The 13,115-nt window shown below is 58.7% G+C and overlaps 1 protein-coding gene across 3 annotated transcripts; it reads right to left on the reverse strand.

Annotated features, from left to right (window-relative positions):
- Positions 1 to 2,974: 2,974 nt before the first annotated feature.
- BBC3 (BCL2 binding component 3) lies at positions 2,975 to 11,600 on the reverse strand. Of its 3 annotated transcripts, none has more exons than XM_045845307.1 (4): positions 11,474 to 11,600; positions 7,514 to 7,802; positions 5,950 to 6,140; positions 2,975 to 4,082 (listed from the first exon to the last, which is right to left on the reverse strand). In XM_045845307.1, the coding sequence occupies exons 2-4, from the start codon at positions 7,785 to 7,787 to the stop codon at positions 3,966 to 3,968; spliced, it is 582 nt and encodes a 193-aa protein (XP_045701263.1). In that variant the 5' UTR covers positions 7,788 to 7,802; positions 11,474 to 11,600; the 3' UTR covers positions 2,975 to 3,965. The 3 variants fall into 3 exon arrangements, with proteins under 3 accessions (XP_045701263.1, XP_045701262.1, XP_045701264.1); XM_045845306.1 differs by lacking the exon at positions 11,474 to 11,600 and adding an exon at positions 10,444 to 10,721; XM_045845308.1 differs by lacking the exon at positions 11,474 to 11,600 and adding an exon at positions 9,968 to 10,025.
- Positions 11,601 to 13,115: the final 1,515 nt, after the last annotated feature.

The following is a 13,115-nucleotide window of genomic DNA, read 5'->3' on the forward strand; positions in this document are numbered from 1 at the left end:
CTTTGCCTTGTGAACCAAGAAGTTGCCAGTTCGATTCCCGGTCAGGGTACAGGCCTGGGTTGTGGGCCAGGTCCCCAGTGAGGGTGTGCATGACAGGCAACCACACACTGATGTTTCTCTCCCTGTCTTTCTCCCTCCCTTCCCCTGTCTAAAAATAAATAAAATCTTTTAAAAAATTGTTTTAAAAACCCTTCAGCCAACATACCAAATTAAGAGGAAAGAGATCCTCCCCACCGCATCTCGGCCTGTCAGCTCAATGTCGGCCACAGAGCAGGAGCAGCCGACTTCACAGCCAAACTCGGGATTTCGGAGAGAACCATGAGATGCTGTTTGTGTAGGTTGGCTGTGTCCACTTTCATAACCCAGCTCCCAGAGGTCACCCCTGGCAGCTATGGAGAGTGAATCCCTCCAGGCTGTCAGGTTCGAATCCAGATTCTACCACTTCACTATGGGACCTTGGGGAAGGTACCTTTTGGCATCTCAGTCACCCTATCTGTGAAATGGGGTGATACACATCTCTCTGACACGTGAACATTAAGTGAACTAATATGTTCTCTTAGCTATTACGCATATTTAGAAATAACTTTGTCTGCAACTTGCCTTTTCTCGTTGCCTTGGGGATCCTTGTCAGCGCATCAGGCATCAAATTCCGAAACCACAGATGAACCGTAAGCTATTTAATCAGGCTGCTGTTGAGTGACACCGAGCCCGTGTTCTGCACACACACTTGGGAAAGGCTCTCCAAAGCCGAATGCTCAGGTTATGGGTTATCTAAATGCATTTGAGACGGTGATTCTTTCCAAAAGGCTGCAGGGTGGTAGCGTTGCACGTTCTGCTTGTGGTTTGGGTAGAGAGTACATGCGCACTGAGCGCAGAATTGAAGCTTCATGAAGACACGGTCCTGTTTTTTAAGGAGGGGCAAAACTATGAGCAGTGAAAAGTAAATCTCTCCAGAAGCAACCATTGCAGGACGGGAGCATTTGGAGGTGGTGAGGGGCACAGGTTCATGCATGGGATCAGCTTGCTTGGGGTCACACGGTTTGCAGGTGGCAGGGATTTAGCCGCAGGCCTCACTGCCAGGCCCCCCAGCCTCAGCTCCGCTAAGTTGCAGGAGTGCTCAGGGAGAGCGAGAAGGCCACACGGACGGCTGGAACAACCAGTCCAAGTCCCTGGGTCTCTGCCTCTTAACCATTTAACCTGGGTGCTGGGGTGGGATCCCCCACTTTTCAGTCCTCAATATGATAGGTTTGGTTCTATTAAAAAGAAACCGGCCCTGTCTGTATCTAGCTAAGGTGGTTGGGGCATCATCCCAACAGGCCAAGGTTGCAGGTTCGATCCCTGGTCAGGGCACATACAAGAATCAACCAATGAGCCCTGGCTGGCATAGCTCAGTGGATTGAGCATGGGCCTGCACATCAGAGGGTTGCTGGTTCAATTCCCAGTCAGGGCACATGCCTGGGTTGCAAGCCAGGTCCCCAGTGGGGGCACATGAGAGGCAACCCCACACTGTTTCTATCCTCTTTCTCCCTCCCTTCCCCTCTCTCTAAATAAATAAAATCTTAAAAGAAGAAGAATCAACCAATGAATGTGTCAATAAGTGGAACAAATTGATGTTTCCCTGTCTCTTTGTCTCCCTCACTAAAATCAATAATAAATAAATAAGTACTGTCGCATTAGAAAATTGGAACTCCAGGACACATTGAAGAGCATTAGGAATGGTAGATAAATGGAGAAATTTAAAAAAAATTCTTATTTGAAATATATATGACTAAAGCAAACATTCTGACTCGGTCACTTATAATAAGATGGTTGGCCCTGCCTGGCGTGGCTCAGTGGACTGAGCGCCGGCCTGTGAACGGAAAGGTCTCCAGTTCAGTTCCGAGTCAAGGCACAGGCCTGGGTTGAGGGTTTGAACTCCAGTTGTGGATGTGTAAGAGGCAACTGATCAATGTTTCTTTCCCTCTCTTCCTCCCTCCCTTCCTCTCCTCTGTAAACAAATAAATAAAATCTTTAAAAAAAAAAAAAAGATGGCCAGGCCAGGGTAGCTCAGGTGGTCAGAACATCATCCCAATACACCCAGGTTGTGGGTTCGATCCCCAGTCAGGGGACATACAAGAATCAACCAATGAGTGCATAAACAAGTGGAACAACAAATTGATAATTCCCTCTGGCCCTGACTTTCAGGAGAAGAGTCGTCTCCCGAGAGGAGAGCAGGAAGGGGCAGAGCTGGGATCTGAATCTGTCTGCCAGTCTTGTGTGGGATAGGGCACAGAAAAGCATTTGGCTAGTCGCCCTGTAGGAGCACCCTTCTTTTTTTATATATATACTTTTAAATATTTTATTTTAGAAAGGGGAAGGGAGGGAGAAAGAGGAGAGAAACATCCTGTGTGGCTGCCTCTCGTGCACCTCCTACTGGGGACCTGATCTGCAACCCAGGCATATGCCCTGACTGGGAATCAAACTGACCACCTTTTGGTTTCCAGGCCAGTGCTCAGTCCACTGGGCCACACCAGCCAGGGCCCCTTATATGCATTCAACACCAGTTCTTAACACCGGTACCTAGCCAGGTACTGGGCTAGGCCTCAGGGCAGAGACACAGGTGAACCTTGCTCTGCACTTAGCTCAATGCTCCCCCAGATGTCACTCTGTGCCTTCATGGGAGCAGGGACAAGGTCCATCTCATTACTGACATGTTCCCTGGGGCTCCTCACAGGTCATCCACGTGTCAGTAAATACCGAGCCCCCATGACATACCCTAGCCGAGGTGGGGGAGCAGTAAATGAGAAAGCACCCAAGCCCCCCACCCTCACAGGGCTTTGCATCGAGTAGGAGGAGGACAGGCACCCATGTGGCCGTGGTTCTCGGCCTTTCCGCAGGGACAGCCCCGGACGGTCAGGTGTGCCCATGGGCCCAGACGGGTCAGGGGCTCCGGCCAGACCGGGTCACGCTGCGGGAAAGGAGGGCAGAAAGAGTATCCACTGTTCCAATCTGATTTTATTGAAAAGGAAACATACAAAAATCATGTACAAAAAAAATTAACCAAACATGTACAGAAAATTCATTCCGGTATCTACAGCAGCGCATATACAGAAATTTACAGGCTGGGCCATCCCTCCCCGCTCCCAGACTCCTCCCTCTTCTGAGACTCCCCCCTCCCTGACTCCCCCGTCTTCCCCCCAGCGCTTCGCCCTGGGGACTAAGGCTGGGACGGTTTCCGCCCAAATATCCCACCCCCCCAATGAATGCCAGTGGTCACACGTGCTCTCTCTAAACCTATGCAATGGGATTGATGGGGGCGGGGGGTGGTCACGGGCAGAGCACAGGATTCACAGTCTGGGCCCCTCCTGGCCACCCCCAGATGAAGGTGAGGCAGGCATGCCCACCACCTGCCGGCTGGCTCAGGGAAGACGGCTGGGCACTGGGCGGGGGCAGCCGGCAGGCGCACCCCGTGCTCTGGCTCCAGGAGGCCAGTGGTCAGGTTTGGCTCATTTGCTCTTCACGGGCCCCCTCCCTGGGAGGAGGGGGGGAAGCACCAGGGGCCTGAGGCCAGGCCCAAAGTGAAGGAGCACTGGGTGGGAGACCCCTCCCCCCCAGTGTCACCCCTGCAGCTGGAACGGGCAGCCAGCACCAGCAGCCTTTCCTGAGATGGTGGTGGGCGGCAGAGGCGGGCGGCTCAGTCCCCACCCCCTCGGTCACCGCCGCCTTTAGACGCTGAGTCCATCAGCCCTCTCTTCCCCCCGGCTTCTCCGCCAGGGGCCCAGGAGTCCGCATCTCCCTCAGTGCACCCCAGGCGAGGCCCGGGCTGGGTCTGGAGGGGCTGCCCTGGCCCGCCCCTGGGACAGGCAGGGCTGGTAGTCCAGTATGCTACATGGTGCAGACGACAACCCCTGCGCTGGCCAGGGCGTCAGGAGGCGGGAGGGTCCTGCCCCCCATGTCCCCGACGTCCGCCAGGCGGGTGCAGGCACCTAGTTGGGCTCCATCTCGGGGGCCCCGCGGCCCCTGGGTAAGGGCAGCAGTCCCATGATGAGATTGTACAGGACCCTCCAGGGGGAGGGGCGGTGTCGCTGCTGCTCCTCTTGTCTCTAGGGAAAGAGAGAGGAGAGGAAGTCAGAGAGTGGGCCCGTGACAGGGGCACAAGCGTAGTGGGGTCCCAGGGCATGGAGGAGCAAGGAGGCATGGTCCTCAGGGTGAGCTGCACCCGCAGCCGGCCCACGCTATGACGTAGGCACTCTTATTATCGGTTGGGCTCAAACCCCAGTTCCTCTGCCCAAGTGAGCCCGTGTTGTCACCTCAAGGGAGGACAGAAGTGCATGTCATCGATTTCCAGATGACAGAGTCACCCAACGGAAGTCACTAGGGGCTGAGGGGTGGGGCTGGATCGCCCCTAAAAGGCTTGTGGTGGGATGGAGGGAGCAGGGAGCCTGCAGTCTCAGCGATTCTAGAACAATCTGGAAGGAGGAGAACTGGAAACAGTTCACCTGTGCTGAGGCTGCACAGAAGTATGTCGAGGCAAAGCTGACCCCTGCCCTCTTTCGAGGGGCAGGATGAAGACGTGGGGTGGCCTCTAGGACCCTCTCAGCTCCAGATGGTTAGGAAAGTGGGCAAGAAGGAAGCCAGACACAAGACGACTCCCACCAGGAAAAATAAAAACTTAGTGACAGCCCTCTCCCACTCCCATACTGGGAAGGAGAAGCCCATCTCAGAGTTGGGAACAAGGTCAGATAAACCATCCGAAGGGTAGGGTGGGATGCCTGGTACCTGACCCTGCCTCCTCTTCACTCTCCACCAACTGCCACAGCCAGGAGGTAGCAAAGGGGGGCCCATCAGATTGGCGTGCCTGCCACCCTCACTTGGCTTCCGGGTGCCACAAGGCACAGCTATCTTGGTGAGCAAGTGAGCAAACATTCAATAAGGGTGGGGAGACCACCCGGGTATCCGTTCTGGAGACACATGGGTGCTCCTGGAAAGGTGCTTCATTTGGAAGAGCCAAAAAACAAAAACAAAAAAGCCAATAAATAAAACGTGAAACATTTGTTTTTAAACCCTAAAGATCCAACAGTGAGAGAATGAGCGTGGATGCTGTATGTTGATCCAAAAGAAAGCTAGGGAGCGGTGAAAGTGGCTCAACCGAAGCTCCTCTGCCCATATAGAGGAATCTCCAGCAAAAACGGAGAGGGAAAAAGTTTGCAGGGAAACACACTCTCTGTCTTACAGGTCACGCCACAAACGCCCCACAGTCCTCAGCATTGTTCGTGGCCTGGTAAATATGGAGTAAAAGAATCACACCTGCCAAGGAATGGGACAAGCCAATCTGAGAGGTTTCCTTGGGAAGGGGGAAAGCGATGGGGTCACAGAGGGGGACAAGGGGCTTCACAACATCCGGTTTTTGTTTTGCTTTCAATAAACAGGCAGTGCGGGTGTCAGGTTCGGGCTGGAGAGAGCCGGGTGGGCGCCCTGGCGTTTGTTATTCTCCATTCCCTGCTGCCGGATTCAGATATTTTGTTTTCCTCCGAGGAGGAGCGGCGGGCTCGGGGGCGGGCGCTCCCGCCGGGAGCCCCGCCCCCGCCCGGCTCGGGAAGCTGCGTGGCGCGCCGCTTGCAGCGCGGGCGGGTGGGAGGGGCGGGCGCGGCCGCGCCGCCGCTGCTGACTCACCGGCTATAAATAGCCCGGGATATATGAGCCGCTCAGCGGAGCGCCGCCCTCAGTCCCCGCGGCCGCGGGCTCGGGTGCGCCGCGGCGCTCCAGGCAGCCCCGTACCCCGGCCCGGCCGTGCCAGCCGCCGTGCGGGGCCTTCGGCGGCTCCCCGGCCACGCCGCCCCTCCCACTGGCCTGTCCCCGGCGCGACCCCGCCGTGCAGGGCAGCAGCTGCGGCACATCTGGCGGGGCCGCCCGCAGCCCCCTCCCCGGCGGGAAGTCCCACCTGCCGTCTACCCCTCCCCCAGCACTCACCCGCCGCTCATACAGAGCGTCGAGGTCGTCCGCCATTCGCCGCAGCTGGGCCCCGATCTCTCGGGCCCACTGCTCCTCCTCCCCCCGGACTCCCGGGGCTGCTTGAGTGGGGCCGCCCGCCAGGGCCCCCGGGGCGCTGGGCACCGGCGATTCCAGGTGCTGCTCCGCGGGCAAGAGTGAGGGCTGAGGACCTGGGAAAAGCCGAGGGGTGTGGTCAGCACCCATGATCCCTCTAGGCCCCGAGGTGTTCCTGGGGGACTAGTTAGCCAGCGCCTGCTTCTCCCTTTTCCAGGCGCCTGATCTCTCTTCTGCTTGCCTCCTTATTCCTAGCAATTCCACGGTCCCCTCTTAGAGCCTGAGTTGTTACCTCCTACTCCCCAGACACCAGGAAGCAGTAAGAGGTCTTGGAGCGGCCTCTCGGAAGTCACCTGTCTAGCCCACGTTAGTCTAGAAGGCCTTCCTCTCACCTAATCTGAGTACCTCTCTTCCAAAACGGGGCCAGATTTTGCCTGCTCCATTTAACAGATGGAGAAATTGAGGGCCACCCTAAGAAGTGGCCCAAGGTCACACAGGGATACAGCCACTGGCTACACCCAGAGTCACAAGCCTCAGGTCTCCTGGCCTCTGGTGTCCAACCACAGTGAAGCCACACCTCCGGATGTGGCCTGGAGACCAGAGGCCAGGCTGGCTGTCTCCGAGCACCGGCCTGGGGGGCTGGGATGCGGGGTATGCCTTCCAGCCCCACCCCCTTCTCAACTCCTCTGACGTCTCGTCCTCCCTCCTGTCACCCCAGGTCCTGGCCTGAGGGATCCCTAAGGCCCAAAATCAGGGCCTCAGTTTCCACGGCTGGGACTCTGGTCTTGAAATCGAGTCCCCTCTTGCCCCACTTCCAGGGAACTGAGTCGGAGAAGTTTCTCTGAGCCTCCCTGGGCTCCAGGGACTGGGTGGGGCTGGAGGGCAACCCGGACCGTCTTTTCCCTGCCTCCGAGTGTGCCGGCTGGGATGGGGCTACCGGGCTCCACAGGGTTAACGGCCCATCAGGCAGGGGACCTTTAACCCTTCCCTCCCCAAAGCTCACCCCCCCATACACACACTTTCCTAACACAATGGCCCCTCCCCCCTCCTTCCTCCTCCAGGACTGAGCAGAGGGCGGACCTCGGCCAAAAAGACGCAGATAATGGCAAAAGGCCACCCTCGACCCCTCCCCAAAGTCCTGAAGTGACCGTCCTCCTGTTCTGCCCACACTCTCTACCTCTACAGTCCTCAGGGAGGCTAAAGGGACCCAGGCTAGGGGAGAGGGGCTGGGAAAGGCCACAGGCTGCAACTCGGGGACTGCAGTCAGATTCCAGGAGGGACTTCCCACTCAGCGTCCCCTCCACCCCCCAGCCTCCCACTCCGTCTTCCTGCTTCTTGCAACACAAAGACCACACAGGCCACACCCTCCCTGTGGCCCGGCCGGCTCGCCACCTCCCCCCCCACCCCCCCGCAGCCCGCTCCCACTTGGCCAGTTCCTCAGTGCCTCTCGCCCAGCTCCCGCCATCCCTGGTGTGGGGCGGGCACTCACCGTCGGGGCGTGGGCCTCGGGGGCGGCTGCGGGGGCCCCCAGGCCAGCGGGGGCCCCCCAGGGCGGCAGTGACAGCGGGCAGGGCGGTGGGGGCGCAGAGGTAGGCAGCGGGCAGCAGGGCGGGGGCGGCTGGGGCCGCGGGCAGGCCAGGCTCGCAGAGGCCGCAGGACACAGCCGAGGGCACCAGGCGGCTGAGCGGGAAGGGGCGAGGGCCGTCGCGGGCCAGGCCCTCTACGGGCTCCGGGGAGCTGCCCTCCTGGCGTGCTCGGGCCATGGCACTCCCTGGGGCCTGTGGGACAGGGGGAGAGAGGTGCCGTCAGCCAGCTAGTACAGGGGGCCGCAGGGCATCTCCATTCCCACACACTGCGGTGAGCACACGTGGGGTGGGGGCAGGGAGGGTGCCCGCCACACACACTGGGCCCTGATGGAGATGTAGGTAGGTGATGGCCACACAAGACACACACCTACCCAGGGGCTGCTGAGCCCAGGCTCAGCCGAGGGCAGCCTCCCAAGCACAGGGTGATGGGCACACAGGAGGGACAAGGGGACACAGGACGGCTCTCACAGCAAGTACAAGGGTGTACCCAGGACCCAGAAGCAGGGCTCTGACAGGTGTGCCTGTGTATAAGGGGTGACAGCCACACAACACAGACTCATCCAAACTGACGGGGGCTCACACAGGACAGGCTGGTGGGGCAACTCTTGGGACACAGCGGTGGGCACACCTGAAGGGCACTTAGGCACCCTGGTGGCCCCCCCCAACACACAGGGACTGACTCGGGACCCACATGGTGAAAACCAGAGGTGTGTGTGGAGGGCACACGACACAGACATGTAAGGACTGAGGCAGGACTGGCCAGTGTGACCTCCCACCTCACCTCCCACTTGCACAGAAACACTGAGATGGCCCCAGTGTCAGACACTGCGACTCACTCTGCAGGACACACACAGAAACACTGACCAAAACGTGAACACACACACAGCCCATCAGAAGGGCTATACAATTGGTACGGACTGCCCAGCACAGCCCATCCCCACCACCTCACCCCCACACACGCACGCATCACGCACATACACAAAGTGTCAGCATCTCACTCACTGACCCACTCTTGACGTGCCCACACACACACACACACAAAGCGCAGCCAACACAAGCACAGAAAGAAACACTTCTCAAACACAGATACCCCTCCCCCCGACACACATCCAAGAGATAAGGCATGCACACCTCAGCACTCATACACACATCAACATAGGCATCCACACACACACACAGACCAACACCATAGAAACACACCCACTTGTCACCAACTCTCAGACCCCAGGACACGTGTCCTCGGACCCGGACGCAGCACACCACACGCCGGCAGTGACACCCAGACAGAACAGCAGACGCCCCCCACCCCCCCAACCTCCTCCTCCCCAGCTTTAAAACACTATGACCCACCGTCAGCCCCGGACACGCCACATGCCACACGCACCCACTAACTCTAACCCCACCCAGCCCTGGCAGCACGCACACCTAACGTGCCCACAGAAAACACTGGTCTCACGTGACTGACATAAACACTGCACACACGCAGCCCACATGACACCCATGAGCCAGCCGATCGCGGAGACAAGCCCCTCAGACCCAACACACACACACACACACACACACACACACACACACACGCAGAGACAGCCCCCTACAAGAGGCTGCCAGCAACACCCACTGCCTGTGCTGCACAGACCCCACCGAGACACGGTCTCCGATTCCCAGACACCAGTGCCAGACACATAAGCCAAACAGAGACGGAGACAGCCCCCCACCACACGCGCACACACACACACACCATGCAGAACTCACAGACACCTGGACAGAAAACAGACACGGGCATGCAGCAGGCACACCATCACAAACGCAGAGCTGAGACACATGCCCTGGAGATACGCACAGTCACAGAGAGTCCACACAGGCAAGACGCGCAAGCACACAAAAATACAGCCCGTCGGGCTGGATACAAACACACAAACACGGCTCACTCAAGCAACACACAAACACACAACAACCACACACTAGCACACACAAGCAACACAGCACCACGGAATCACCCCCAAACAGCACACGCAGACAACTCTCGCAGAGAAAACACACACACACAGGTACAGCACACAGAAACAGAGCCCCCACCCCTTCAGGCAGGGCAGACGCACAGCACTCCACACAAACGCGCATGGGGACTCACTCGCACACCCCGGCCGGCCGGACACCACCACTCCCTGCACACCCCAACGCCAACTCGGAGCCAGACACACGCACACACCCAGGCGAGACACCTGCAGATCCACAACCCCGCACACGCGCGCTCCCACGGCGGGGCCAGACGCCCCCCTGCGCTGTCACAACCCCCCCCACCCCGCCGCCGCCACGTGCGCCCGCCCCGCCCGCCAGGCGAACGCGGGGCCAATAACCGGCTGTTGCTGGGGCGCAGCCCCCGCCCGCAGGAGCCGCAGACTCCGCGGCCCGCGAGCCGCCCCCTGTCGCCGCCCCCAGCGGGCGCGCGCCCCGGGTGTGGCAACCCCTCCGTGCCGTACCCCCGCCCCGCCCCTCCCGGACTGCGGAGGCCGGGGCAGCCGGGGTCGACTCACTTCCCCGGGGCCGCACTGGCCACCAGGGGGCGCTGCCGAGCTTGCACCCCATTGTTTGTAAACAAACCCGCCAGACCGCTGAGGCACCTGCGCTCCTCGACCCTTAGTGCCTCCAGCCCAGCGACCCCAGCCTAGTCCAGAGTCCCTCGTGAGAGTGGAGGGCGGGAAGAGAGGGAGGCACGCGGTAGGGATGCAGTGCGCCCCCAGTGCTCTCCGCGTGCATTCCCGCCACCTCCTCCAGGGAGCCCACCCGGCCTGGCCAATCGCGGCCAGCAGGGACTCAGGGTGCGCACACTCACCCCGGGGGCATGAACACGCCAGAGGGGGCGGCGATCGGGGGCGGGCGGCTTCCTTCAGGAGGGCGCGCCCGCCGAGCGCCGCTCGCTGCGGCGACTGCTCCTGCTGCTGCTCTAACTGAAGTGGCTGCTGCTGTCTCTGTGGCTGCTGCTGCTGCTCGGACCGCAAGCGCGTCCACGTTGTGGTCGCCGCTGCTGATTTTGTTGCTGCGGCCGCCAGGCGCCCGCTCGCATGTGGCTCGCGCCGCGTCTCAGGCAGCCCGGCGGATCCTGGGCCAGCTCGGCGGCTGCCCCGCCCCGTCCCGCCCCGCCCCCGCCCGACGGGTCCCACGCCCCGCCCCCGCGTGACGCCACGGCCCCGCCCGCCCGCTGTGGACAAGTCGGGACTTGCTGGCGCGCGCCGCGCCCCCTACCTCTGCACCGGGGGTTTCCCTGCAGCGGGGCAGGGGCGGGGCCTGGCCCAGGGCGACGCGGGACAGCCGGACCCATACTGACACACTGACACACTGACTGGGACTCACAGACAGACACACACACACGCGGAACCGCGCTCCAGGGTACACGGAATCACGTGCTGACAGGGCCACGGGGACGAGCGGACTCACACATGGCCACAGTTTTCCAGATGCACACCTTGGCTGGGGGTGGGGCCACGAAAACACACCCTGACCTGGGGCACACGCACACACACACCCAGACACAAATACAGACACCGACTCTGACACAGGCGCCAGGACAGGGAGACTGACCCAGTGAGAACGACACACAGGTGCACAGACACCCTCACCGACTGAGCTCTTGCATTTGGGACATTCCCACTGAGCTGGCAGGCGTGCGCGCACGCACACACACACACACGTGTCACAGATACCTGGACGTACAGTTTGATCTAGATGACACTCCCACAGGGACACAAACAGCCACCCCAGCTCACAGCTGACACAGTGAACCTGTCAGAAGTTGACCCTCAGAGACAAAGATCAAGTCAGACACAAAAGAAACTGGCCCCCAACAGACAGTCACCAACTCACACCTGTGGGAGGCTCCTGCACGCAGGCTTGCTAACAGGACACACTGCAGAGCAGACACACCTGGCCACACTTGCCACAAGTCTGGCAGTGGCCCCGGGGCCAGAAGGAACCCCAGGCACCTGACAGGAACATGCCCGGGCAGCAGCCCCTGCACTGCCTCTCACCCGCCTGGTGGGTTTCAGTTCCCTTTCTCTTCTCAGCTTCCCATTGTCACTCCCCGCCACAGCTCTGGCTGGCTGGCCCCAGTCCTCTCTTCCCCTGGGACCCTAGGGCTCTGTCTCCCCGGAACTTCTTATTCCCTCCGTGTCACACCCCCATTCAAACCTTGTCCCACAGAGTGAGTTGCCTCTGAGTGCCCAGCACTGAGCTGGCCAAGGAGGGATGCCAGTCCTGAGCAGTGGTGGGCTTGTCTGGTGCTCAGATGGGGCTTCCTACAGAGTCAGATCCTGTGAGTTCCCAAGAGACGCAGGAAATGCAGACCACACTTGAAATCTCCCTACCCTCAGCCCTGGCTGGTGTGGCTCACTGGACTGGGAATCAACCAGCCTACAAACCAAAGGGTCATCAGTTCGATTCCCAGTCAGGGCACATACCTGGGTTGCAGGCCAGGTCCCCAGTAGGGGGCACAGGAGAGGCAACCACACACTGATGTTTCCCTCTCTTTCTCCTTCCCTTCCCCTCTTTCTAAAAGTAAATAAATAAATAAAACCTTTTTTTAAAAAATCTCCCTGCTTTCAATATTGGGGAATAATTCAACTTCCCTCTCTCTTTCCTCTCCTTCCTTCTTTCCTTCCAGAGTTTCCCAAACTGTGGGTCGTGTGCAAACCATGGATTGTGAAATCACTTTTGTGGGTCTTACTGTTTTTATTCAGGTTGATGGAAATATATTTACACACAATAAAATTCACTCTTTCTCAGGGTCTAGTTGGTGGGGCGTGACAGACTCACACCTCAATCAAGATTCAGAGCCTTTCTGTCACCCAAATACCTCCCTGTGCTCCTTCATAGTAGGTTCCTTCCACCTGCACCTCCAGTGGCTCTTGGCCAGGCTTTTTTTTTTCTTTTAAGAGTTTATTTATTTATTTTTAGAGAGAGGGGAAGGGAGGGAGAAAGAGAGGGAGAGAAACATCACTGTGTAGTTGCCTCTTGCAAGCCCCTACTGGGGACCTGGCCTGCAACCCAGACTTGTGCCCTAACTGGGAATTGAACCAGCGACCCTTTGGTTCACAGACCCATGCTCAATCCACTGAGCTACACCAGCTAGGGCTTGACCAGATTTTTAAAAACAATACAAAATAAAATACCATGTTCAAAATCAAGAAGTCAAAGGAATATGCTGTTTTGTGAAAATGTTGATGTGTGGTGAGTACACACCAGGTCACGCAGAAAGTGTATCTTTGACTTTAAAGGCTGAGTGTAAAGGCGTTTGAGAAATGCCACTGCAGGCATTTATTAAATGAGATTGTGCATGGAAGTCATTGAGTGCAGTGGCTGACATGTAGCAGGCGCCTAATAAATGCACTTATCACTCGTGTAACTGGTTATGGCCAGTGTTTGCTCTGTGCCTGGCAGTGATGAAGTTACGAGAGCAGCAGGCCCCAGCCCTGGGTTAGCTCACCGCTCAGGGCCTTCCAGCTGCCCAGT

Source organism: Phyllostomus hastatus, unplaced genomic scaffold (genome assembly GCF_019186645.2).
Source record: "Phyllostomus hastatus isolate PE091 unplaced genomic scaffold, TTU_PhHast_1.1 phas_contig_468, whole genome shotgun sequence".
Taxonomy (NCBI): domain Eukaryota; kingdom Metazoa; phylum Chordata; class Mammalia; order Chiroptera; family Phyllostomidae; genus Phyllostomus; species Phyllostomus hastatus.

Coding starts and splice junctions, on each gene's coding strand:
- BBC3 (XM_045845307.1), bottom strand. CDS start 7,787: ATGGCCCGAGCACGCCAGGAGGGCAGCTCCCCGGAGCCCGTAGAGGGC. Junction 6,141..7,513: donor CCGAGGCCCACGCCCCGACG/GTGAGTGCCCGC, acceptor GGCTTTTCCCAG/GTCCTCAGCCCTCACTCTTG. Junction 4,083..5,949: donor ACGCTCTGTATGAGCGGCGG/GTGAGTGCTGGG, acceptor CTCTTTCCCTAG/AGACAAGAGGAGCAGCAGCG.